The 25,056-nt window shown below is 45.9% G+C and overlaps 1 protein-coding gene across 20 annotated transcripts in view; it reads left to right on the top strand.

Moving 5' to 3' along the window:
• Nucleotides 1-284: 284 nt before the first annotated feature.
• Nucleotides 285-25,056, top strand: part of ZNF180 (zinc finger protein 180) — a 41,407-nt gene continuing 16,635 nt past the window's right edge. For 4 of the 20 annotated variants that reach the window (XR_014806327.1, XR_014806326.1, XR_014806325.1 and 1 more), the window contains exons 1-4: nucleotides 285-548; nucleotides 3,367-3,456; nucleotides 5,469-5,602; nucleotides 14,923-14,997. Coding sequence is in view for 16 of the 20 variants with exons in the window: in XM_084961127.1 (XP_084817253.1) it covers nucleotides 3,406-3,456; nucleotides 5,469-5,607; nucleotides 14,923-14,997; nucleotides 19,179-20,926 (2,013 nt within the window). In the remaining 4 variants the exon portion in view is untranslated. Of the gene's footprint in view, nucleotides 549-3,366; nucleotides 3,457-5,468; nucleotides 5,608-9,924; nucleotides 10,113-11,676; nucleotides 12,821-13,526; nucleotides 14,998-17,918; nucleotides 18,046-19,178; nucleotides 21,395-25,056 lie in introns of those variants that run through there. The other 16 variants (XM_084961137.1, XM_084961136.1, XM_084961132.1 and 13 more) reach the window with 16 other exon arrangements.

The raw sequence follows: 25,056 nt of genomic DNA, 5'->3' as shown, positions 1-25,056 counted from the left end.
GCCATTCCGGGGCGTCAAGCAGAGCCCAGAGGCGGCCTTTTCCAAGCCAGCCACGCCTCATGCATCAGGGCCTTGGCTCGGCCTCCGATCTTGCTACTTCCACTCCGCGGGCAGCAAAACCTCAGACACTCAAACTCGCAGATCCCTGCTGCAACCCTAGAGCCCCCTTCTTGTGTAGCTGCGTCCCAGCGCAAGCCGCCTCTGGGGAACTGGAATCCCACCCAATCGCAGCCCGAGCCGCCGAGGCTTCTGGGAGTTGTAGTTCTGGCTCTCCGAGCGCAAGCGCACTTCCTGGTTCAGCCAGAAGCGTAGCCATTGTCTTGCGCGCGGACGCTTTCTGTTTCGGCGCACCTCGGCCCTTTGGAAGTTAACGCGAGAGGCCTTGCGGATGCCGACCACGGGAAGGGACAGAACTAGCTTAACCCTAGTCTGTCGTGTGCAGAGTCGGGGCAGAGAGTTGCTTAACCGAGCTTGTCCTGCTGCAGAGCTGTGCTGGGCACTGAAGCTGGGACGGGCCCTGTTTGGTCCTGGAGCTGGTGGACGCCCAGGTTGGTGAGGGGCGGGGCAGTGCCGGGCGTCCCATGAGCGCATGCGCAGGGTTTAGGCGGGACGCTGCGTTTGAGAGTGTGGGTGGGAGCCCTGGGAACCGTGTGGCAGTGCTTTAGCCTCTGGTGGCCGAAGTTGGTGATGATCCTAGGAAAGCTGAAGATCTCCTGGCTGTGTCCTGCACGCGTGCGCGGTTACGCCGTCAGGTGGTTTGTGTGGGAGAGCCTGAGAATCCCGCCTCCCCTTCATCGAAGGCTGGGCTTGCTTAGTGGAGGACCTGAGGATGACTGGGTTGATGAAGTGCTCAATTGCAGATGCTGGTTCTCGGAGGAGAGGGCATCTGCCATTATTTCCAATACTCCTGAGCAGGTGTGTTTGAGCAGGTAACAGGAGGTGGGAAGTGAGGTTCTGGACACTTGGCTCTGGGATTCTGGAGCAGACACCGCTCTTTTTCGACGCCTGGGGCACCCTGGGTAGTGGACAGACCAAATTGGAGTTGCAGTTTCTTGCCTTAGGAGAGGCACTGCTACTTCAGTGACTGCACCCCCTTCTCCCCTCCGTGGGAATGGCTGATGGACTACAGATTCTTAGCTTGGTGGAGGGACTAGAGCCTAGGTCAGATTTAGGCGGAGGGCACGTGCGCATGTTACAGGTGCCTGAATGGGAAGCAGGAACTTGGACTGGTGATCCTGGGACCCATGTAGGAGACTGCAGAGTCCTAGGACTTACAAGTTTTGCTCGGAGCCCAGGAATGACAGGGTTGCAACAACTCCCATCAAATCGACAGCTGTTGGGGGAGGAAGCCAGATGCTGCCCACATGATTATGAAGTAGGTGTTCCCAGGACCTTTGCTGGGCAGCTCAGCTTGCAGGCTTGAGGATGCGCCAGTTGATAGAGGGAGAGAATCTGGGCTGCAGATTTAGACCTGGAAGGGGCTGGACTCTCATGGCACCCAGGGACTCACATTTGGGTTGTAAGAAGCAAAAAGACCCAATTCCCATGGGAGCTGCCTTAATATGAGCTCAGGAACCCCCAGGCTGGTGAATGTGCAAGTCCTAGGCCTGATTCTGGAGTTCTCTTCTCAGGGTGCTATTTGGATGTTCTGAATTTCTGGCAGTAAGCAGGCAGTGGGGCCAGGGACTTGAGAACCCTCACAGAGGCTTGTGGGTGCTTGAGGTGTCCTCGGAAAGTTGAGGCATAGCGTGGGAGATGCAGCTTCTCATCTCAGGACCAGGGACTTGCACAATGCCCAGGGCTGGCAGAGGACCCCAGTCCTGGATGCAGATTCTGGGTGTGAGCCTGCTCTGAGCACACGAGTGTGCCAACAGGAGGAGGGAACCTCGATCAGTGGCCTCTGTGTGGTGGCTGCTGGAGTAGAGACCTGGGGGACCCCAGTTCAGAGCCCCGGGTTCTGAGCTTGGGAGGGCCAAGGCTACAGTTTGCACACGTGCTGGCTTTTGGGCAAAATGGGGGGCGGGGCAGTCCTGGAGCCCTGGCACTGCCTGTGGATATCCAGGTGGATGGAAGGAGCAGCTTCGGATTCTGGGCTGCCGAGGGTGCCTGGGTGTGCTCTGCGCATGAGCACAGGTGTTTGGGTGGGAAAAGAGGGGCTGGAGGTGGGCATTAGAGGGCGCTGGGGTCTTTGTGCACATGGCATCCTAATCACAGCCTGATGACAGCCAGGTTGGTGGAGAGACGTTATTTCCCTGAGCTTCAGGTGCCCAGGAAGATACTTGGGTAGGAATTTGGGCAGATGTGACTCAAGTACGGGCCTGCAGAGGTTGCTGAAGGAAGCGGTTTGGGTGCAGGTTCAAGGTACAGCTGCATTGTGAAATCACACTACATACTGTTTGAGTGAGAATCCTGGGGAGCTTAGGGGTGGGTAAGAGGGAGAGATGGGGCAGGGGTGGTGTGCATAGGGTGGGATTTGCCAGGGGCTGTTCTAGTCTCAGACCCAGGAACATCTAGTTGGTAGAAAGACAATTGAGGTTCACGTTCTGGGCCTAGGAGGGGCTGGCATGTGCTGCTGTTTGTTGGGTGGCTCCCAGTTTCAGACTCAGGCCCGAGGACCTCCAGGTTGGTGGGGGGGCCAGGTCAAAAGAACAAATTCAGGGCCTAGGAGGGTTTAGGGGTGGGACTCTGGGCTGCCACTCTTCTAGTAGAAGTGCCGCCGACCCCAGAATGGTGAGGGACTGGGTCCTGGGTACAGTTGAGCCCCGTGCATATGCTTGGCTCTTTGAACAGGGAGCAATAGGTGGTCCACCCAAAACAGGTGCTGAAGGGTCAGGCTTGTCCGTGGAAGCATAGGATCCTGGGAGGGGGGGCAGGCTGTGTCGTGAGCTTCATGCAGTTAGTCATAGAGTTCGACTCTGGGCCATCAATCCCAGAGCCCTGCTGTTCCCCCTAGGAAGGGGTGCTGGTTTGGGGCTGCAGATTCAAGTTTGAGGATTAGAGTGCACACTAGGGGGCCCTCAATGTGATGGGTGTTTGTTTGGGGGGGGGGGTCCTAGGAGCCAGTGGGATAGAGAGGGACTGACTTGTGCTGCAGATTTTGGTGGTAGGAGGTCACATTTGGGCATGAGGTAGGCTCCTGGGTAGTGGTCCAGAGGCCCCAGGTAGTGAAGGAACCGCAGAGTCTCAGCCGAGGAGAGGAGCTGAGGGTGCATGCACAGCCCTTCCAGCAGGAATCTATCTGGGCAGGAGCCTCTAGAAGCACAGTTGCCATGGGGATTGCATCCTGGAAGCAGAGACTAACCCAGGGAGGGGGAGCCACAGTGGGCCTGCAGGAGGATGCTGTGCTCAGGGCTTCTCCCCTTGCAGCTCAGGACGTCAGGCTCCTGCCGGTGCCTGGAGGAGAGCATGGAAGAGCAGGATGAGAAGCCCCCAGGGCCCCTGAAGGCCTGTGCACAGGTGAGTGGAGCTTCCCTCCCCGCAGGGGACCCAGAGCTTGCTCCCAGCCACACCCACAGCCTGACCTGCTGGGCTTGGGAGGCTGTCCAGCTCTCTGGCTGTGTTTTGAGAGTTTCTGGGACCTCCTGACAAGCAGGCTTCTGGCACTTCTACACTTTACAGTGCATGAGTCTCCCTGCATTTTCTCACCCTTTAACTCAGATAACTCTTTCTGGGAGGAATTTTGTGTTCTGTTTCAAAAGTCCTGGGAGTATCAATTCCCCCGTGGCCAGCAGCTCACAGCTTTGCTTGAGAAGGAGCAATTGGAAAGAGTGTTTGAAAGTGTGCTCTGCAAGAGAAGAGCGAAATGAGTTAGGGCGAGGTCAGGATGAAATTCTCTGTAGCCGTTGATAGGGTAAAGCGTGTTTACCTACAGAAAAGGATGTTTGTGAGCTGTGTGAAGTAGATAAGTGATGAGAAAGGGATGGAGTTTGTGCGAGCATAGAAAACATGTTATAAGTAGATCAGTTAACAAAGAACATCTGTAAGTTATAGTCCAAGTGATTTTTTTTTCTTTTTATGGCTGCACTTGCGGCACATGGAAATTCCCAGGTTAGGGGTTGAATCGGAGCTCCAGCTGCAGCATATGCCACAGCCACAGCCACAGCAACACCGGATCTGAGCTGCATCTGTGACCTGCACCGCAGCTTAACCTGCTGAGTGAGGCCAGGGATCGAACCCGCATTCTCACAAAGACAACACCAGGTCCTTAACTCACTGAGCCACAATGGGAACTCCAGTCCAAGTGATTTTATGGTTTCATTTATTTACATATACTTTTGTACAGCGCATTTGAAGGTTAAGAAATTAACGATTTAGGAGTTCCTGTTGTGTCTCAGCAGAAACGAATCCAACTAGTAACCATTAGGTTGCGGGTTCAATCCCTGGCCTTGCTCAGTGGATTAAGGACCCGGCATTGCTGTGAGCTGTGGTGTAGCTTGCAGACATGGCTTGGATCCCAAATTGATGTGGCTGTGGCATAGGCCGGTGGCTACAGCTCCAATTTGACCCCTAGCCTGGGAACCTCCATAGGCCTTGGGTGGGACCCTAAAAAGCAAAAAAGAAAGAAAGGAAGGAAGGACAGAAAGAAAGAATTTAAAGCATTTCCCTACAGCAAATATTCTTTGAGAACGTTTTGCTTTTAAATTAGGGAGTTCCCGTCGTGGCTCAGTGGTTAACAAATCCGACTAGGAACCATGAGGTTGCGGGTTCGATCCCTGGCCTTGCTCAGTGGGTTAAGGATCCGGTGTTGCCGTGAGTTGTGGTGTAGGTCGCAGATGCAGCTCGGATCTGGCATTGCTGTGGCTGTGGTGTAGGCCAGTGTCTACAGCTCCGATTGGACCCCTAGCCTAGGAACCTCCATATGCCACGGGAGTGGCCCTAGAAAAGGCAAAAAGACAAAGAAACAAACAAAAAAAACCCACGTTAAATTAGGAGTTCCCTCATGGCCTAGTAGTTAAGGATTCAGCATTGTCACTTCTGTGGCGTGGATTCAATCCCTGGCCTGGGAGCTTGCACATGCCACAAATGTGGCCAAAAAAAAAAAAAAAGTAAGATGAAAATTTCACCTTTTCCCTCCTGTACAATTCAATCCTGAAGCTATTAGGTGGGGGCAGAGCTAGGTAGGCAGTTGAGGGAGGGCTACCTGATGTGTCATAGCCTGATCAAGGTGACAGGGGTATCCATGTGTGGTGGTGTCAGTGACCAAGAAGGGTGAGGAAAATGGCATCAGGAATCAGAGCCCAAGGTGGGTGAGGTAAGTGTCCATATGAGGAAGGAGGTTCCCGTTTGGGGTGACAAGGCCAGAGCAGGTGAGAAGGGCATCCAGAGAGAGAATGCTGGTGTGGGCACCCCAAGTGCAGTGAGGGTGTCCAGGCAAGGGCTGGTCTAGCGTGGGGTGGCAGAGCCAGAGCAGGGTCAGGCGTGCAGCCAAGTTGGGGGCGGAGCTGCATCGTGGTGTGGTGTGTCCCCAGCGTGAGCAGGCCGAGGGCATCTCCATATGGCGGTGGCTCCATGTGAAGGTGGCTGGGCGTGGAGGAGCAGAGCTCACACAGGATGCTGAGGGCATCTCATGGACTCATGCTGGACCTGCAGAGCTGAAGCCAAGGCAAGGTGACAAGGGTCCCTTGGCAGAGGACAGCCCCATGTGGGGTGGCAGAGCCCAGGTGGGCTGAAGCATGTCTGTGTGGGAGAGGGGGTGGTGGTGGAAATGGGAGATGAGTTACTTATGGGGCGGGAGTGGGGGTCGATCAGATAAATGCTTTTTAAAAATTAGTTATTTTCTTCTTACGGCCACCCCTGCAGCATATGGAAGTTCCCAGGCGAGGGATCGAAACGGAGAAGCGGCTGCTAGTCTGTGCAAAGCCACACCACTGAGCAAGCCTAGGGATGGAACCTGCATCTTCACGGACACTATGTCAGGTTCTTAACCTGCTGAGCCACCATGGGAACTCAGATAAATCAATACAGTAAGGGTCGTGGGAGGCAGGGTTCTCGCCGTCAGCCGTGGAAAGAGAGGATGTTGGAGGGAACTTGGAGGTGATACATGGGATTGGAGGTATTGGCGTGGCTCCTGGGTTTCATTCTACATAGATGTAGAAACATGTTGAGCGTGTGTGCGCGCACGCTCATGCATGTGAGCACACGTGTATGGAGGTGAACACATATTACCTGTCTCTGCCCACAGTGGGGGCCTCGGAGCAGAGACATTCTGATACCAGTGCGCACCCTTAGTGCCCAGATTCTCAGCTTCTAAATTTGCCACAGACTTTATGAGTTTCCTGTTAGTTTCCTGTTAATGGGCTTTTAGGGTTCAGCTCTTTGTTCTCCGAGTTAGCACTGCTGTGTTGCACGTGATTCCTCGTGCACATGTGCAAGAGTTTCCAAGAGTTATGCAAATGTAAATTTACATTCCTATCTTTATCAAAAATATAGGGAAAACATGTTTTGAAGTGACCATTAATACTGTACTTTAGTGACTTGGAGTATTTTCGGGGCATGGTTGCCGTTTTATTCTATGTTATACGGCGGACCTAGCAATCTCCTCATTACGATTTGACTTCCCTCACATATTTCTTGGTGGCCTAACCAGTGTAAGGCCCTGTGTGAGGCACCGGGGAGAAAGATGGCTTCGTTCTCACAGACAGAAATGCGCTTCCTGTATATTCCGAGGCTATATAGGTAGGAAAAGCTGAAACACCTTCCTTCTTGTATCAGTTAGCTGTAGTTGCATCTCCCAGACTTATCAGCTGAAAGCAGCCAGTGTTTATTATCTCCCACAGTTTCTCAGGGTCGGAATCTGGGAGCGGCTTCTCTGGATGTTTCTGGCATTCGGGGTTATCCACAGATTGCTGTAGGTTGTTGGGTGGGGCTGTTGCCTTCAGAAGGCCGGACTGGGTAAGAGGATCCACTTACACGCTTGCTTATGTGGCTGTTGGCTAGAGGCCTCAGTTCCGCACCACAGAGACCTCTTCCCAGGGCTGCTCACAGCACAGCAGCTGGTGTCACCCAGGGCAAATGGTCTGAGAGAAGGAGAGAGAGAAGGGGAGGGCGAGCTTGCACAGTCAGTTGCACACAGCCAAGATGTGTCTTCTGTCGTCTGTTCTCAGAACGCACCATCACTTCCTCTGTATTCTTTTTTGTTTGTTTGTTTGGATGGCTGTACCTGAGGCATATGGAAGCTCCTGGGGCCAAGGATTGAATCCAAGCCACAACGTCGGCAACACCAAACCCTTTAACCCACTCTTCCAGGCCAGGGATTGAACCTGTGCCTCTGTAGCAACCCAGGCCGCTGCAGTTGGATTCTTAACCCACTGTGCCACAGCGGGAACTCTGACTTTCTCTGTATTCTCTTGGTCACACAGACCCACCCGGGTATCCTTTGGGCCAGGACTACATAAGGGTGTGAACACCAGGACGTGAGGGTTGCTGGGGGCCATCTAGGAGGTTGGTTCCACACTTCTCAACTCTGAATGTGCTCTAGTTAAATTCATTCCTTATCAGAAGATGTACTTTGGGCCTGGAGATATTAAGTAGAGCGCTGGCAAGGAGAGACATCCGGGGGCCCAGGCTTTGGCTTTGAATGAGGGACACTCACAAAGAGACCACATGGGGAGTTCCCTGGTGGTTCAGCGGGTTAAGGATCTGGCATTGTCCCTGCAGCAGTTCGGTCACTGCCGTGGCGTGTGTTCGATTCCTGGCCTGGCAGTTTCCACGCATTCCATGTTAGGACATGACCCGAGAGATCTCAGTGTGGCTTACACATCAGGAAGTAACTCAGCCACGGAAGGTGACTGAGCCTTGCCTGCCTTTGGGGGCTGAGGTCAAAAATCCTGCCAAGGTGGTGACAGACCCTCACCTGTCCCTTGTCAGTCGCAGCACCAGAGCGGGACAGGTTGTTGGTGAGTTGGTGACCCCATGGTGGAGGGTCTGTTCTATACATTTGAGGAAAGTGGAGAATTTTTCATAGATGATGCTAGGGGATGGGAGAGGGAATTTTCTTGTGCATGAGAACTAGTGAGACCCTTGGGTCTGGAGGCTCTCTGAGGAAATCAGGCAGGGGAACTGTCCGCTGTCTAGTTTGAGCAGGGGGTGTTCTTAGCCCCTCTCAGATTTGTAGTTAAGAAGCCCTGTCCCTCCACACCGGCGTTTGTGTTGCATCCCTTGAGCTGAAATGGGGACTCTGCCCGGTGTCTCTTGCAGCAATAAGAGAAGCGAACACACCAAAGAGAGGAATTCTCCTGGTGCGACGCCTGTAAGAGTTTCTGTCCTGAACCCCTCTCAGAAGGAGGCGTTTCCAGTGGGACAACCCAAATGCAAAGCTTCAAGAACCGAGTTCAATCATAGTTGTGTGCTTTGACCAGAAGCTTGGTTTTACTGCCCTAAGAATCCCCCCGCCTCCGTTAGGAAGGGCGTGTTTGGTCAACTCTGATTTTTAGTCAACAGGACAGCAAGTAGCACATAGTCCTAGGGCCGACTTGAGCACAGGCTCCCTGCGAAGGGGACAGGTCCCACCATGTGGGCTCTGCTTGTCGCTCTTCCTCTGCCCTGGTTCACACGTGCTTCCATCCACGTCACCAAGAGAACAGTTAGGCTCTGCCTGTCACTCTCCTCCGTGTGGAAGGCAACAGACTCCTGTTCCAGTTCTGTAAAGAACACGGAGAAGAAAGCGGGTGTCCCTTCATGACATGGAGAGGATTGGTTTTTCACTGCTCTACAAGGACGTTATGTGAGTGAAATAAGCCAGACTCCGTGCACGAGCTCCCTTACAGGTGGAACCTAAAAAAAGTCAAACCCATAAAAGCAGAAGGGAGAGTGCCAGCTCCAGGGCCCGGGGCTGGGGAAGGGGGCGATGTCGGTCAGAGGTGCGCAGGTGCAGTTTCGTGGGGTGAATGAGTTCTGGGGATCTAAGGGACAGCCTGGTGACCAAAGTTAACAGTGTTGTGTCCTTGAAGTTGGCTCACAGAGTGATTGTAATTGTTGTCATCAAACAAAAAAGTTGTAACTCTGCGAGGCGCTAGGTGTATTCATGAGCTTGTCGTGGTGCTCATTGCACAGCGTGTACGTGTATCGGATCATCACGTTGTACACCTTAGATTTATGCAGTTGTAATCGGTCAGGTGTACCTCAGTAAAGCTGCAAAATACATCGTTGGAGTGCCGGTTGTGGCTTAGCAGTAATGAACCGGACTGGTGTCCATGACGATGCAGGGTTGATCCCTGGCCTCACTCAGGGAGGATCCGGTGTTGCCATGAGCTGTGTTGTAGGTTGAGGATGCAGCTCTGATTGCGCATTGCTGTGGCTGTGGCATAGACCGGCAGCTCCGATTCAGACCCTAGCCTGGGAACCTCCATGTGCCATGGGTATGGCCCTAAAAGAGACAAAAAAATAAATAAATAAATAAATAAAATTGTTAATAGTAAAAAAAATAAAACTACTCTAGAGCATATAAAAGTGGGGGTAGAGGCTTATAATTCCATTCATATATCCAAAGCCCCCACACATCTCTAGTCTTGTCGAATTCAGACAGCTCCCATTGGGCTCCTGGGCAAGACTGAGAATACAAAACTGAAAAATCTCTAGTTCTTAATAGACTGGGACTCATGACCCACAGGAGACCTGTATAGTGATAGAAGTAATTAGAGGAGAATTAGTTTACTGGTCCGGTCAGGGTCTGATAAAGATAGCCAGGAAATCCTAAGGAAAGAAAAGACGGTGCTGTCTGGGAATGCTTCATGGAAAAGGTGGCGTTTGATCTGGAGCTTAAATGGTTAGACTTGGAGCAGTGGGGCTGGGAAAAGGGGAGGAGTTCTGATCAGGTAGTCAGTGTTGGGACCATCTCTGGTGAACTCCCTGGACTTCAGTGAGTTTGTTTATTTATTTATCTATCTATTTATTTATTTATTTATTTTGTCTTTTTGCCTTTTCTAGGGCCACTCCTGAGGCATATGGAAGTTCCCAGGCTAAGGGTCGAATCAGAGCTGCAGCCACCAGCCTACACCAGAACCACAGCAACACGGGATCTGAGCCACGTCTGCGAACTACACCACAGCTCACGGCAGTGCCGGATCCTTAACCCACCGAGCTGGGACCATCTCTGGTGAACTCCCTGGACTTCAGTGAGTTTATTAAACTTTATTTCCAGTGATTTCTGTGTTGGTGAAATTGACATGTCACTAGGTAGATGAGATTATTTGCAGGAAACTGCAGGAGGTAAGATGTCAGTGCAGGAGATATTCCTAAAATGGTCAGCAATCCGAAGTGGATAGAGAGAGTGGGTGGGTGTAGGGGTGTGCGTGTGCGTGTGCGTGTGCGTGTGTGTGTGTGTGTGTGTGTGTGTGTGTGTGTGTGTGTGCATGTTTGCATACTTTTATGACAACATGGATTTTGAGCATTTAGTTTGAGAGAATAAGTTGGGGGTAGGTTCTGGAGGCTGATGCTCTGATTTTTCTGAGAAGAAAGGGCACCCAGTGGAGGTTTCTCATAATTATAGGAGGGACTTGAGCTCGGCAATGATTTGATGCCTTTGGGGACCATAGGACAAATGTAAAGGCTCAGGTACTATATTCTGTGTGGTTGTTTTACTGTCAGCATGTTTATGAAGTGCCTATTCTGCGTTAGCACAATTAGTCTGTATCCTTGGGATTAGCAGACTCAACCAACCATGAATCAAAAATATATTTTTAATTACAAAGTTCCAAAAATCAAAACTTGGATTTGCTGCTTGCCTGGCAACTCTTTATTTCACTTAAAAAAATTTTTTTATTATAGTTGATTTACAGTATTCTGTCAGTTTCTGCTATACAGCAAAGTGACCCAGTCATACCTCTCTCTCTCCCTCTCCCTCTCCCTCTCTCTCTCTCTCTCTCTCTCTCTCTCTATATATATATATATATACACATTCTTTTTCTCACATTATCCTCCATCATGTTCCAACACAAGTAACTAGATATAGTTCCTTGTGCTATATACAGCAAGATCTCATTGCTTATCCACTCCAAATGCAAGTTTGCATCTACCCCAAACTCCCAGTCCACCACACTCCCTCTCCCTTCCTCTTGGCAACCACAAGTCTGTTCTCCATGTCCATGAGTTTGTTGTGTTTTTTTTTCTGTAGATAGGTTCATTTGTGCCATATATTGGATTCCACATATGAATGATATCATATGGTATTTGTGTTTCTCTTTCTGACTTAATTCACTTAGTATGAGAGTTTCTAGTTCCATCCATGTGGTTGCAAATGGTGTTATTTTGTGCTTTTTATGGCTGAGTAGTATTCCATTGTGTATATATACCGCATCTTCTTAGCACATTCATCTGTCAATAGGCATTTAGGTTGTCACATCTTGGCTATTGTGAATAGTGCTGCTATGAACATAGGGGTGCATGTATCTTTTTCAATTAAAGTTTTGTCCAGATATAAGCCCAGGAGTGGGATTGCTGGATCCTTAGTTTTCTGAGGTACCTCCATACTGTTTTCCATAGTGGTTGTACTAATTTACATTCCCACCAAAAGTGAAGGAGGGACCCTTTTCTCTACATCATCTTCTCCAGCATTTGTTATTTGTTGACTTGTTAATGATGGCCTTTCTGACTGGTGTGAGGTATTACCTCATTGTAGTTTTTTTTTTTTTTTTTTTGTCTTTTTCTCGGGCCGCACCTGAGGCATATGGAGGTTCCCAGGCTAGGAGTCTAATATGAGCTTTTGCTGCCAGCCTATGCCATAGCCACAGTGATGCCAGATCAGAGCCGTGTCTGCAACCTACACTACAGCTCACTGCAATGCCAGATCCTTAACCCACTGAGCGAGGCCAGGGATGGAACCCGAAACCTCATGGTTCCTAGTTGTTCCCACTGCACCAAGACAGGAACTCCTCATTGTAGTTTTGATTTGCATTTCTCTACGTCACGTTTACATGGTACTTAGAAGTATTTACATAGCACTGACATGAAATTAGGTATTATAAGTAATCTAAAAATGATTCAAAATAGACAGGAGGCTTAGGTAGAGGTTCAATGCAAATAGTTCAGCGTTTTATATAAGGGACTTTAGCATCCATGGATTTTGGTATCTGCGAGGGTCCTGGAACCAATCCCTCATAGCCTTGGAGTGATGACTATGCTGGTTTTAAGCCCAATGAAGCCATGAATCGATGAAGCTATGGTAAATAGGAGAGAGGAGAGCCCAGCTCTTATGGTATCCACTCTAGAGGAGTTGGGTTTTTAGAAAACCAGAGTTCCTGTTGTGGCTCAGTGGTAACAAGCTGACTAGTATCCATGAAAGTCCCCTGGCCGCACTCAGTGGGCCAGGGATCCGGTATTGCTGTGAGCTGTGGTATAGGTTGCAGATGTGGCTTGGATCTGGTGTTGCTGTGGCTGTGGTGTAGGCCTGGCGGCTACAGCTCCAATTCAGCCCCTAGCCTGGCAACTTCCATATGCTGTGGGTGTGGCCCTGAAAAGACAAAAACAAAACAAAACATAACAAGGTATAAAGATACATGTGATGAGAACAAATGAAAAAACGAAAGCAGGGTAAAGTGGTAGAATTGACTCCTGGGGTGAGTTCAGGGAAGGACAATTGATGGAGTTGACTGTGAGCAGAACTGATCTCCCTTTTGTTTTTCATGTGGAAACCAAAGGGGTTGAGAACCATTTTTGTTTATTTTTTGTCTTTTTTTAGCACTGCACCCTTGGAAGTTCCCAGGCTAGGGGTCGAATCAGAGCTTCAGTTGCCGACCTACATCACAGTCACAGCAACGCCAGATTGGAGCAGAGTCTTCCCTACACCACAACTCAGCTGTGTCTGCAATCAGCACCAGAGCTCATGGCAATGCCAGACCCTTAACCCACTGAGCAAGGCCAGGGATCAAACCTGCGTCCTCATAGATGCTAGTCAGATTCATTAACCACTGAGCCATGACAGGAACTACAAAAAAATTACCATTAAAAAAAATAAAAACAGAGTGTATATGAAAAGTAGTGAAATCTGGATTAAAGTCTGAGTTAAAAGTACTCTACTGATGGAGTTCCTGCTACGGTGCAGCAGACTTAGAATCCAACTGCATTGGCTTAGGTCACTGCAGAGGTGTAGGTTTGATCCCCAGCCTGGCACAGTGGGTTAAAGGATCTGGTGATGTTGGTCACAGCTGTGGCTCGGATTCAGTCCCTGGCCTGGGAACTTCCATATGCCACAGGTGCGGCCATAATATATATATATACTATATATATATATATTAATATATATATATACTATATATATATATATATATATATATATACACACATGTATATTATGTATACACATATATATTATACAAGTTCCCTGGTTTTGACAATTTAGTGTGATTGTGTGTGATACTATCATTGGGGGGAGCTGGACGAAGGGTAATAGGAATTTTCTGTTCTTTTGTAACTTCTTGTGAGTCTTAAGTGATTTCAAAATACAGTGTTATTGGAGTTCCCGTCGTGGCACAGTGGAAACGAATCAGACTAGGAACCATGAGATCGTAGGTTCGATCCCTGGCCTTGCTCAGTGGGTTCAGGATCTGGCGTTGCCATGAACTGTCGTGTAGATCACAGACATGGCTCAGATCTCCCATTGCTGTGACTGTGGTGTAGGCTGGTGGCTATAGCTCCAATTAGACCCCTAGCCTAGAAACCTCCATATGCCGTGGGTGTGGCTCTAAAAGGACAAAATCAAAAAAATGCAGTGTTATTTTATATATACATGTATATCTCCCCAGTTCAAGAAGGTTATATCAACTTAAACTACCTCTAAGAGTGTATGAAGCTGTTGATCAGCGAGCCACCAGGACAGGAGTCATTAGCGATAGGCCGAAGAAGCACTCCATGTGGTTGTGATATTGATTACATACAGGGGTTTGAGCAAATAAGTACAGATAAGTAGGATAATGGGAGCTGGAGAAGGAAAGTACAAATATAGAAAGCAGGAAGGCTAGAATAAAATGTGTTGTTGAATTGTAATCAGAAGTATCAGAATTTGTGGTCTCTGTATAGGAAGGTTATAGAAATAGAGATGTGATTTTATCTGATCGAAAGAGGTGTGCCTCTGGAGTTCCCGTCGTGGCTCAGTGGTTGATGAATCTGACTGGGAACCATGAGGTTGCGGGTTTGATCCCTGGCTTTGCTCAGTGGGTTAAGGATCCAACGTTGCCGTGAGCTGTGGTGTAGGTTGCAGACGCGGCTCGGATCCCACGTTGCTGTGGCTGTGGTGTAGGCTAGCGGCTACAGCTCTGATTGGACCCCTAGCCTGGGAATCTCCATATGCCGTGGGAGTGGTCCAAGAAATAGCAAAAAGACAAAAGAAAAAAAAAGAAAGAGGTGAGCCTCTTTGTGTATTCACTGGCTGTTTTATTTCCTCATAATTGCATGTGCTTTTTTCTTTCTCCATTTTTCTGTTGAGTCTACCTATTTCTTTCTGATATGGAAGGAATCTTAACAATATAGATTCTTATTGATAGTACCCTTATTGGTGACACTTTTTGCCAAACATTTTATAGCATGAATTTGTTAACCTTTTTCTTTATCATTCTTTGGTCATGCTGTATAAAATCTTCTTTGCTTATAGTTGCATGATTGAGGAATTCAGGCAGGCATAACTGGTCAGTTCTTTTCTTCCACATAGTGTCTGGGGTCACTCAGCTGTATTCAGCTTGTAGATGGGCTGGCCTAGAAGATGCACAAAGACCTCATGCCATGTCTGGTGCCTCATGGCTCCTCCAGATGTCCCACCTCTCTCTCTCCACGTGGCCTGCTTAAGCTTTCCAATAGGAAAGAACAGAAGTTTGATAGGTGGGATGTGTTAAAACAGGTGGTCTGACAAATCCTGGCCAACTTACAGTGGGAGTTTTGAGCCATAACCAAGCTCCCTGATTATTTTCCTTTTTCTCATCTGCTTTGACTCCTCAGGACTCTCTCCTTCCTCAGGAGATTATTGTCAAGGTCGAGAGAGACGATGCTGGGTCACTGGCTGTCCCATCCCAGGTGAGTTGGACAGGCCATCTTTCTTTACGCTGAGAAATGTACATGGCTGGTGGGCTTCAGAAGCCAGTTTGAAATGAGCTGAGAAGTGAGTAGAAAATGAGAACATAGACATAAGAGTGGACAGTTTTTACAAACATTTGATTATCATGTTAAATATTGAAGAGAATGATAACTGCAGGGAAACCTGAGGTTGAAGGGCTTTTGAAGGAGAGAGAACTATATATAATGCAGAACTCACAGATATAGAGAACAAAGCAATGATTACCAGTGGCAGGGTTTGGAGGCAATATAGGAGTTGGGGAGTGGGAGGTACAGACTATTGGGTGTAAGGTAGGCTCAAGGATGTATCATACAACACAGGGAATATAGCCAATATTTTGTAGTAACTGTAAATGGAAAGTAACTTTTCAAAATGGTATAAAAATTTTAAATAAGAAATAAAATTTAAAACTAATAATAAAAAAAGAAAAACTGTAAAGCAGAGTCCTTCAGTAGTGCCAGGGGAATGAATTCAGAGCATATGTGAATACATTGGCTCTATTAGAGGAAGAAGAGCTCATTTAAGAAGGATGAAGTTGAGGGAATTATTTGAAGGCTTGCGTTTTTCTATGTGAACAGTCAGATAAAGTTATCCATCAAGCATGAGGGTGGGAATTGCAATGGAGAGATGTTTGACGGTCAGAGCACAATAGGCTTAAAGTAATAATTTGGATTATGAGAAACAGGCTGCTCCAGGAGTTAAAATAGGGTTGCTGTTCAGGCTGAAAGGCTCATTCTGAGATAGTGACCATTAATAATGTTTTATCCAGCTGCTTTTGTGGGTTTTCTTCCCCATCCTGTAACCTCCTTTTCATAGATAACAGACCAACATTCATATTTGTTTAGTTTTTGTAGCAAGATACATTCAGTGGAAGCCCCATAGGTCAAGGTAATATCTGAAAGAGAATTTTTGAATAGAAAGGTTAAAATGAATGATCCACAGACTCTAAAATGAATAACGAAAAAGACAAAAAAAAAAAAAAAAAAAAGAGTTCCCGTCGTGGCACAGTGGTTAACGAATCCGACTAGGAACCATGAGGTTGCGGGTTCCATCCCTGCCCTTGCTCAGTGGGTTAACGATCCGACGTTGCCGTGAGCTGTGGTGTAGGTTACAGACGCGGCTCGGATTCCGCGTTGCTGTGGCTCTGGCGTAGGCCGGTGGCTACAGCTCCGATTCAACCTCTAGCCTGGAAACCTCCATATGCCGCGGGAGCGGCCCAAAGAAATAGCAAAAAGACAAAAAAATAAATAAAAAAAATAAAAAAATAAAATGAATAACGGAGTTCCTGTCATGGCACAGTGGTTAACGAATCTGACTAGGAACCATGAGGTTGCTGGTTCGATCCCTGCCCGTGCTCAGTGGGTTAACGATCTGTCGTTGCCATGAGCTGTGGTGTAGGTCGCAGACGTGACTCAGATCCCACGTTGCTATGGCTCTGGCATAGGCTGGCAGCTACAGCTCTGATTCGACCCCTAGCCTGGGAACCTCCATATGCCACGGGAGCAGCCCAAGAAATGGCAAAAAGACAAAAAAAACAAAAAGCAAAAAACAAAACTGATTAAAATGAATAACTAAGATGGAAAAATAAAGAGACCTAAATAGAAAGAAAACCTATAGACTGGTGGATAGTAATAGTAGATATTTCAATAAAGGCTCTAAACCATCAAAGAATGAGAGGAGTACAGGGAGTAAAATTAAGCAAGGAATCTGATATTGTAACTAAAGAGTTATCAGTTCTTTATATGTGGCTTGAGAGATGGAGTACTTTATGGTGATTTTAAGATCTGGGGTCTCACCCTAAGGGTCAGGGGCTGGGAGTTGGCTGGCTATGGGTCAGTGACCGAGAGCATAGTCTGTGATGTTAGGCAAACTTGAGGTTACATTCCAGTCACTAACTTAGGCATATGTGTTAATTTCTCTGACTGCCTAGTTCTTCATCTGAAAAATCATACTGCTAATAGTATTTTTTTCCAGGGACCTTGTGAAAATTAAATGAGTGATAATTTATGCAACATGCGTAGCTCACTGCCTGACACTATGTAGTAAAGTGCTTCGTTAAAGTCAGTTTATTTTTTTGGTTGCATCCAAGGCATGTGGGTTAAAAGATCTGGTACTGAAGTTCCTGGGCCAGGGATTGAACCTGTGGCATAGCAGCGACCTGAGCCATTGCAGTGGCAGTGCCAGATCCTTAACCCACTTGCCATAAGGGAACTCCTAACATCAGGTTTTTATTTTTATTTTTTGCTTTTTTTAGGGCTGCACCTGTGGCATTTGGAAGTTCCCAGGCTAGGGTTTGAATCAGAGCTGCAACTGCCAGCCTATACCACAGCTCACAGCAATGCGGGATCCTTAACCCACTGAGTGAGGCCAGGGATCAAACCCATACCCTCATGGATATTAGTTGAGTTCGTTGCCACTGAGCCACAGCAGGAACTCCTAGGGTTTTTTGTTTTGTTTTGTTTTGTTTGGTCACCCTGTGACATACGGAGTTCCTGGCCAGGGATCACATTCGAACTACAGTTGCAACCTGTGGCACAGCTGCAGCAGTACCAGATCTTTTAACCCACTGTGCTAGACCAGGGATTGAACCTGCATCCTTGGTGTTGCAGAGATGCCACCAATCCCTTTGTACCACAGCTCCCTAAAGTCAGCTTTTTTTTATATTAATATCAGAGAACTCTACAAGTGGATGCTGTAGACCACATAAGGCAAGTTCTGGATGGTATCTGTACCTCTTGACTAGACTCCTTTGGTCACTGACCATCTCAGAACAGTTTCTAGGTCATCATGTTGTCCTTCTTCCTTCTGTCAAATTTTTCCTTCTCTATGAACTTGGAAGGAAATGATGCCCAGCTGAGCAGGAATGTGTGTCATGTTTTAGGAAGGAGTGAACTTCAGAATAGTGACTGTAGACTTCACTCAGGAGGAAGAAGGCACTTTGAATACTGCTCAGAGGGCCCTGGACAGAGATGTGATCCTGGAGGACCACAGGGACATAGTCTCTTGGGGTAAGAATATAGTCTTCTTTAATGAAGTTTATATATTGAAATGATATCTTATTTCCATTTTTCAAGATTAGAGAGTACAGAGGCCTTGATGATTCTGGCCACACATAGATTGTGTTTGTGCTCTTCATTCCCCAGTGAAGATTTAATTATAATTTTTAGGGTAGCAATGGTATAGCTTCTTGGATTTAGCTTATTCAGTCTTCTTGGTTCCTAAAGGCCAAAGACTAGGACCAGATTCTGCAGTGATTTTCTTTTGTCCCCAGCCCAAACACCCAAAGTCCTATACGTTTCCCTACCAGCTTTTCAAACCAGATGGTCTCTCCTAGTTGGAACATGGGGATGAGTACGAAAAGAATTTTCCAACACCCATATCCAGGTGAGAAGCAGACACTTAGGAGTCATTGCAGTTACAGAAGAAGATTTGTTTGAAATATCTGCATAGGACATGCCACATATTTCTTCATCTCCCACTCCTAGTGGACTGTATACATCACCACTTTTTCCAGGTGTGCTTTCTATTTTTTGGCCACCTAGGTTTCTGCTTATGAGCTAGTCGCCATCCTCTCTCATGTGGAACCATAAGAAACCATGGAGCCATGTTAGCCCCCAAAGCATTTAGGGAACCTGGGGTAATAGTGCCCCCATTCTTTTTTCCTGGTTCAGAAAGTAGTTTGACCTTGTATTATAATATAGACTCTGCTAGCAAGTTTCCTGCCTCCTGAAATTCCTAGAAATGTAGACATTAATTTCTGTTTCAGTGATCATGTGTCTAGCACTAAAGAGGGTATAAAGGACCCTCTATTTTTTGCTAAAGATTGCAAAATTGCTTTACGATTCTGTAGGTTCTGCATAGGTCATCTTATTCTGGAATGTGGAGATATATGACATCTAAAGTCTTTTTATTCAGCAACACTGAGATTGAAATAGTTTCATTTTAATGTCCTGTTATGGTATTGGACTGTGGCAGTTCTCTGCTTACTGCTTCATCCATTCCTTTTGCTTTCTCAATTCGGGCTGTAGGTCCATAACTAAAAACAAATCCACTTATATCTTGCATACTTTCTTGTTGGCTTTTTTCCCACTGTTACAGCTCTAAAATTTTTTGGCTAAGGTTTTATTTTGCTTTCTTCCAGAGTCGGTAACTGCACTTGGAAAACGAGAATCAACATCAAAGCAGAGCATTGTTGATGATGAACCATCCCGCAGAGTGAAAATAGAAAGATTGACAAGAGATAGTTCTTGGTTATCTTCATGTGAAGAAGTTCGGGATTGTGAGGAGCAGTTGGAGAAGCAACAGGAAAAACAAGGGAGACTTTTGAAGGAAGTGACGTTTACTCACAAGAAAGCTATTACTTATGAGAGAAGCAGCAAAAGTGATGACCTTGAGGAGAAGGGTGGTCTGAATTCCAGTCTTCTTTCACCCCAGATGATACCCATAAGAAACCATTTTCATAAACGTGCCTCACATATTAAAAAATTGCATTATAATTCTATGGTAAATGATCATCAGATGATTAATGATAGTGAGAAAGTCTGTGAAAATAATGAATGTGGTGGAAACCTCCCCCAGAGCATTCATTTTATTCAATTTACAAGAACTCAAACAGAAGATAAAGCCTATGGATTTAGTGACAGTATTCAACCTTTTAGCCATTGTACACCCCTAGATATACATGAGAAAATATGTGCACAAGGAAGATCCTTTGATTTTAAGGACTGTGGGCAAGTTTTAAACCATAGTGTATCGTGTAATGAACAACAGAGAATCTCCATTGAAGAGAGTCAGTTTAAATGTAGTAAAACCTCCCAGAGTTCATCTCCTGCTCAAAACATGAGAAATCGTTCTGAGGAGAAACCCTTTGAATGTAATCAGTGTGGAAAATCCTTCAGCTGGAGCTCTCATCTCGTTGCACATCAGAGAACTCATACAGGGGAGAAACCTTACGAATGTAATGAATGTGGGAAATCATTCAGCCGCAGTTCTCATCTCGTTTCCCATCAGAGAACTCATACTGGAGAGAAACCTTATAGATGTAATCAGTGTGGGAAATCCTTTAGCCAGAGCTATGTCCTTGTTGTGCATCAAAGAACTCACACTGGAGAGAAGCCTTATGAATGCAATCAGTGTGGAAAGTCATTCAGACAGAGCTACAAACTTATTGCCCATCAAAGAACTCATACGGGAGAGAAGCCTTATGAATGTAGTCAGTGTGGAAAATCATTTATTCAGAGCTATAAACTTATTGCCCATCAAAGAATTCACACTGGAGAAAAGCCCTATGAATGCAATCAATGTGGAAAGTCTTTTAGTCAGAGTTACAAACTCGTTGCCCATCAGAGAACTCACACAGGAGAAAAACCCTTTGAATGTAATCAGTGTGGAAAATCTTTCAGCTGGAGTTCTCAACTTGTTGCACACCAAAGAACTCATACTGGAGAGAAACCCTATGAATGTAATGAGTGTGGGAAATCTTTCAACCGCAGTTCTCACCTTGTTATGCATCAAAGAACTCATACTGGAGAAAAGCCCTATGAATGTAATCAGTGTGGGAAATCCTTCAGCCAGAGTTATGTTCTTGTTGTACATCAGAGAACTCATACTGGAGAAAAGCCCTATGAGTGCAGTCAGTGTGGGAAGTCATTCAGGCAGAGTTCATGCCTTACTCAACATCAGAGAACTCATACTGGAGAGAAACCCTATGAATGTAATCAGTGTGGGAAAACGTTCAGTTTGAGTGCTCGACTTATTGTACATCAAAGAACTCATACTGGAGAGAAACCTTTTACATGCACTCAGTGTGGGAAAGCTTTCATTAATAGTTCTAAACTTATTAGGCACCAGGCAACTCATACTGAAGAGAAACCCTATGAATGTAACTAGTTTGGAAATTTTTCAGCCAAAGTATCTTCCTTCTTTCCTCCCTCCCTTCCTTCCTGCCCTCCTCCCTTCCTTTCTTCCTTCCTCCCTCCCTTTCTCCCTCCCTCCTACCTTTCATTCCCTCTTTCCATTCCTTCAGGATTACTTGTATTAGAAAGAAATAGCATGAAAATAATGTGTGTGGAACAGCTTTCAGTTAGCTCTTTGTTATTGTGTATCTGGAAATTTCATTCTGGAGAAGAAAGAAAAACTGAATCACATTTACTTAGCAATTCCATGTCCAAAAAAGATCAAACTTGGCCCTTATGACACATTGCCATGAAAGTAATAAATATTGGCACTTTTCCTTGCAGAAAGCACTTCAGTCTGAATCTGAGAGAATTATTATTAAATGGGCAATATGCTGTGGAGTGATTGCCAGTGAGGTGGACCTCTTTTCCAATAAAGAATAAATGAGAATGCTAACACTGATAAGCTTGTTGAGAATGTTTATAAGTTGCTATAGTTATTCAAACTTAGATGGAGAACAACATTTCATTGTATCATTTTACAGCATGACTTTCCCAGCAGCTACGTGGTAATCTATTTCATGCAGCACTTTCCCCTGTATATGAAGATTTTGTAAAAACTAGGAAAATGGGGCTAGATAAGAATTTGAAAAATGCAGGGCAAGCATATGGAACATTCATTTATAGAACCATCATATTTGTGTATGGATCAGAATCAAAAGAGATTCTAGGTGTATCTTTTAATTTTAGGTTTATACCTGGTTTTCTTTTTCTTTTTTGAATGTATGCTTTTTTATAATACTAATAAATGATGTCAGAAAATAATACTAATGATACTAATAATTAGAAAACCCATGAAAACGAGCATGTCCTTTGACCATTTAGGGGAGCCTAGACAGCCAGATAGCAAAGGTCCCTCAGGGTTCTAAGAGTTCCATTTGGATTAACATGAACAGGTCACTCCTTAGGACTTAGATTCCCAGGAATATCCCTCGTTGGAAATAAAATACTTCCCTGGGAATGTGGAATTGGAGATTTAGGCCACAGGGACTGAGGATGCATGGGCAGAATGGAGGGCAAATGGCTTTTTTTTTTTTTTTAAACCCATACACTTAAAGCAGTATAAAGTAGCTCAATTTTTTAAGTTTTCTTTTTCTCCCCTTATGCAGTATTGTCTTTTTTCCTCTGGCATATATTCTCTAATGTAAGAGTCCTCTGAGTGGGATGGGACTGCCCTGGCTAAGTGCTCACCATGTAAATTAAGCTCACAAGAATGCTTTTAGTGAGATCAGGTTTTGTAGCTTCTCATTGGTTTTCTAGATTTGGTTCACCAGTCTTTCTGATCTTTGCCTCTAAATCATGAATTCTACTCCTGTGGCTTATCATGGACCTGAAACCTTTGATCAAGAGAGTTATTGAGAAATAAGCTGAGAGTTGAACTGAGAGACCAGAGAATAGAGGTAAATTCTCTGGAGAAAGAAAGAAAAAGCTAAAGTGACATCCGATAGGGGTTACCCTTTGTAAATTCTATCCCCATGAGATGATAGGTGGAGTTATGAGGATTAACCCAGCGAGTGCAGCACACCTGACAGTGATGGAATTTCTGAACAGTTGTTGATGGCTGGAAAACTAGATCTTTAGTCAATCCATGAATGCACAGATAGAGGAACACAAGGTATTCGCCATATACTGTCTCTTGGAGAGGACGTAAAATTGTGAGAATGCTAACTTGGCATAGGGAGTGGTTAGGCTTCTTTCCCCCAGATTAGTAGCTAAAGCCAATGGCAGTGTGAGGTACAAGTGGTTGACTTTCACTGGGCATGTTGAATCTTACTTTGAAGGCAAGAACAGGATGGTACAAATGGTATAAAGCCAACTGGGCTAAGGAGGGCTCTGAAGATTTCATGTTTGGGAGGGAATTTATTGCGAAGTAGTCTCTTTAGTGTTAAAAGTATTTCATTGAAAAAACTTCAAAGGATTTTGAAACGTGTGCGATGGTGTGTTTCTTGGTCAGGTTGAATACGTGAGCCATCTGTGTGCACTAAACCCTAAGTGTTACATCAGTTCCTAGGTGGTGAGTTATGGTTGCCAAGTGTTTTGAAGTAAGATAAATCCAACAAATAAACAAAAGTGCTAATTTCGAGTGATTTCCCTCTGTAAGGTATTCTTTTTAAAAAAATGGTCGACAGGAGTTCACATCGTGGCTCAGCAGTTAACGAACCTGACTAGCATCCATGAAGATGTGGGTTTGATCCCTGGCCTTGCTGGGTGGGTTAAGGATCTGGCATTGCCCTGAGCTGTGGTGTAGGTCACAGACATGGCTCAGATCTCAAGTTTCTGTGGCTGTGGTGGAGGCCAGCCCCTGTGGCTCCAATTCAAACCTTAGCCTGGGAACCTCCATATGCCACAGGTGCAGCCCTAAAAAGGCAAAAAAAAAAAAGGGGGGGGGAGTTCCTGTCGTGGCACAGTGGAAATGAATCCGACTAGGAACCATGAGGTTGCAAGTTCAATCCCTGGCCTTGCTCAGTGGGTTAAGGATCCTGTGTTGCGGCGAGCTGTGGTGTAGGTTGCAGACGTGGTTTGGATCTGGCATTGCTGTGGCTCTGGTGTGGGCTGGCAACTGCAACTCCGATTAGACCCCTAGCCTGGGAACCTCCATTTGCTGTGGGTGCGGCCCTAAAAAAGCCATTAAAAAAAAGTCAACAAATTATGAAAAGAAATTAAAGTGACAACATGTGTAAGTAAACTTAAGAACCTAAAATTTAGGATTAAGAAAGTCTCAGCTGCAACGAACCCAACTAGTATCCATGAGGATGTGGGTACGATCCCTGGCCCTACTGGTTGGGTTAAGGATCTAGTGTTGCTGTGAGCTGTGTTGTAGGTCCCAAATGCGGTTCGGTTCTGGTGTTGCCATGGCTGTGGCATAGGCTGCTGGTTACAGCTCCAAACCAACCCGTAGGCTGGGAATTTCCATATGCCACAGGTGTGGCCCTAGAAAAAGACAAAAAGGGGGGGGGGAATCAGTAACTTGATTTTAGTGACATGTATGATACATATAATGGCATATGTCTCTCTCTCTTTTTTTTTTTTTTTTTTTTTTTTTTTGCCTTTTCTAGCGCTGCTTCCCACGGCACGTGGAGGTTCCCAGGCCAGGGGTGTAATCGGAGCTGTAGCCGCCGGCCTCCCCCAGAGCCACAGCAACTCAGGATCTGAGCCGAGTCTTCAACCTACACCATAGCTCATGGCAACGCCGGATCCCCAACCCACTGAGCAAGGCCAGGGATCGAACCTGCAACCTCATGGTTCCTAGTTGGATTTGTTAACCACTGCTCCACGATGGGAACTCCATGGCATATGTCTCTTGAATAAAATTTTTTGTCTATAAAATTCACAAAGTAAAATTGTACTTTGCCATAGAAAAATTAAAATGTGTGGACATTTTTACAGGCCAAATTGCTCTTACCATACTCCAGGAATTATAAATAAATGAAGGGTGACCAACATGTTTTTAAATATCTAGATGTTAAGGAATGTTCTCCTAGAACCAATTTAAAAATATTTTTCAAATTGCATTAACATGTAATTGACCTAAGTTTAACGTGTACAGAATAATGAATTCTAAACATTGTGAAATAATTACCACAATTAGTTAACATCTATATCTCATACAAAAAAAGAAAAAAAATCCTTGTGATAAGAACTCTTAAGATTTACTCTCAGCAACTTTCAAAGGTCCCAAACAGCAGTGTTAACCACAGTCATCACGTTTCCTCCCACACTCTTGCTCAGTCTTTGGTGCTTTTTTTTTTTTTTTTTTTTTTAATTTTTCCACCTTATTTTGTGGTTTGATGTTTCCGCTTACTCACAGGCCTGACAAAGATAAATCTGCTTTTATTGATGTTTTTAGAGGTTTCAGCTAGGAGAGGGGAAGGAATCCAGACTTTTTGAGGCTATTTTCAGATACACCTTTGGATTTTTAAATTTCTTCTGGGTTTTGTACTTCACCGATATCTATTCTGTATGTCTTGTTTAATGTACTTGATAAGACCAGTTAATCTTACCCAGGCCTTTAGAACTTTCTCTTGAAAAATCAGTATTTTTCCAGTTGGTCGATAGAGATTACAC

This window comes from Sus scrofa, chromosome 6 (genome assembly GCF_054392235.1).
Source record: "Sus scrofa isolate SSC_HxYL_T2T_F1_AM1 chromosome 6, Sscrofa_HxYL_maternal_Yorkshire_Landrace_v2.0, whole genome shotgun sequence".
NCBI classification, from domain to species: domain Eukaryota; kingdom Metazoa; phylum Chordata; class Mammalia; order Artiodactyla; family Suidae; genus Sus; species Sus scrofa.
This window is presented reverse-complemented; position numbering and strand designations above follow the sequence as displayed.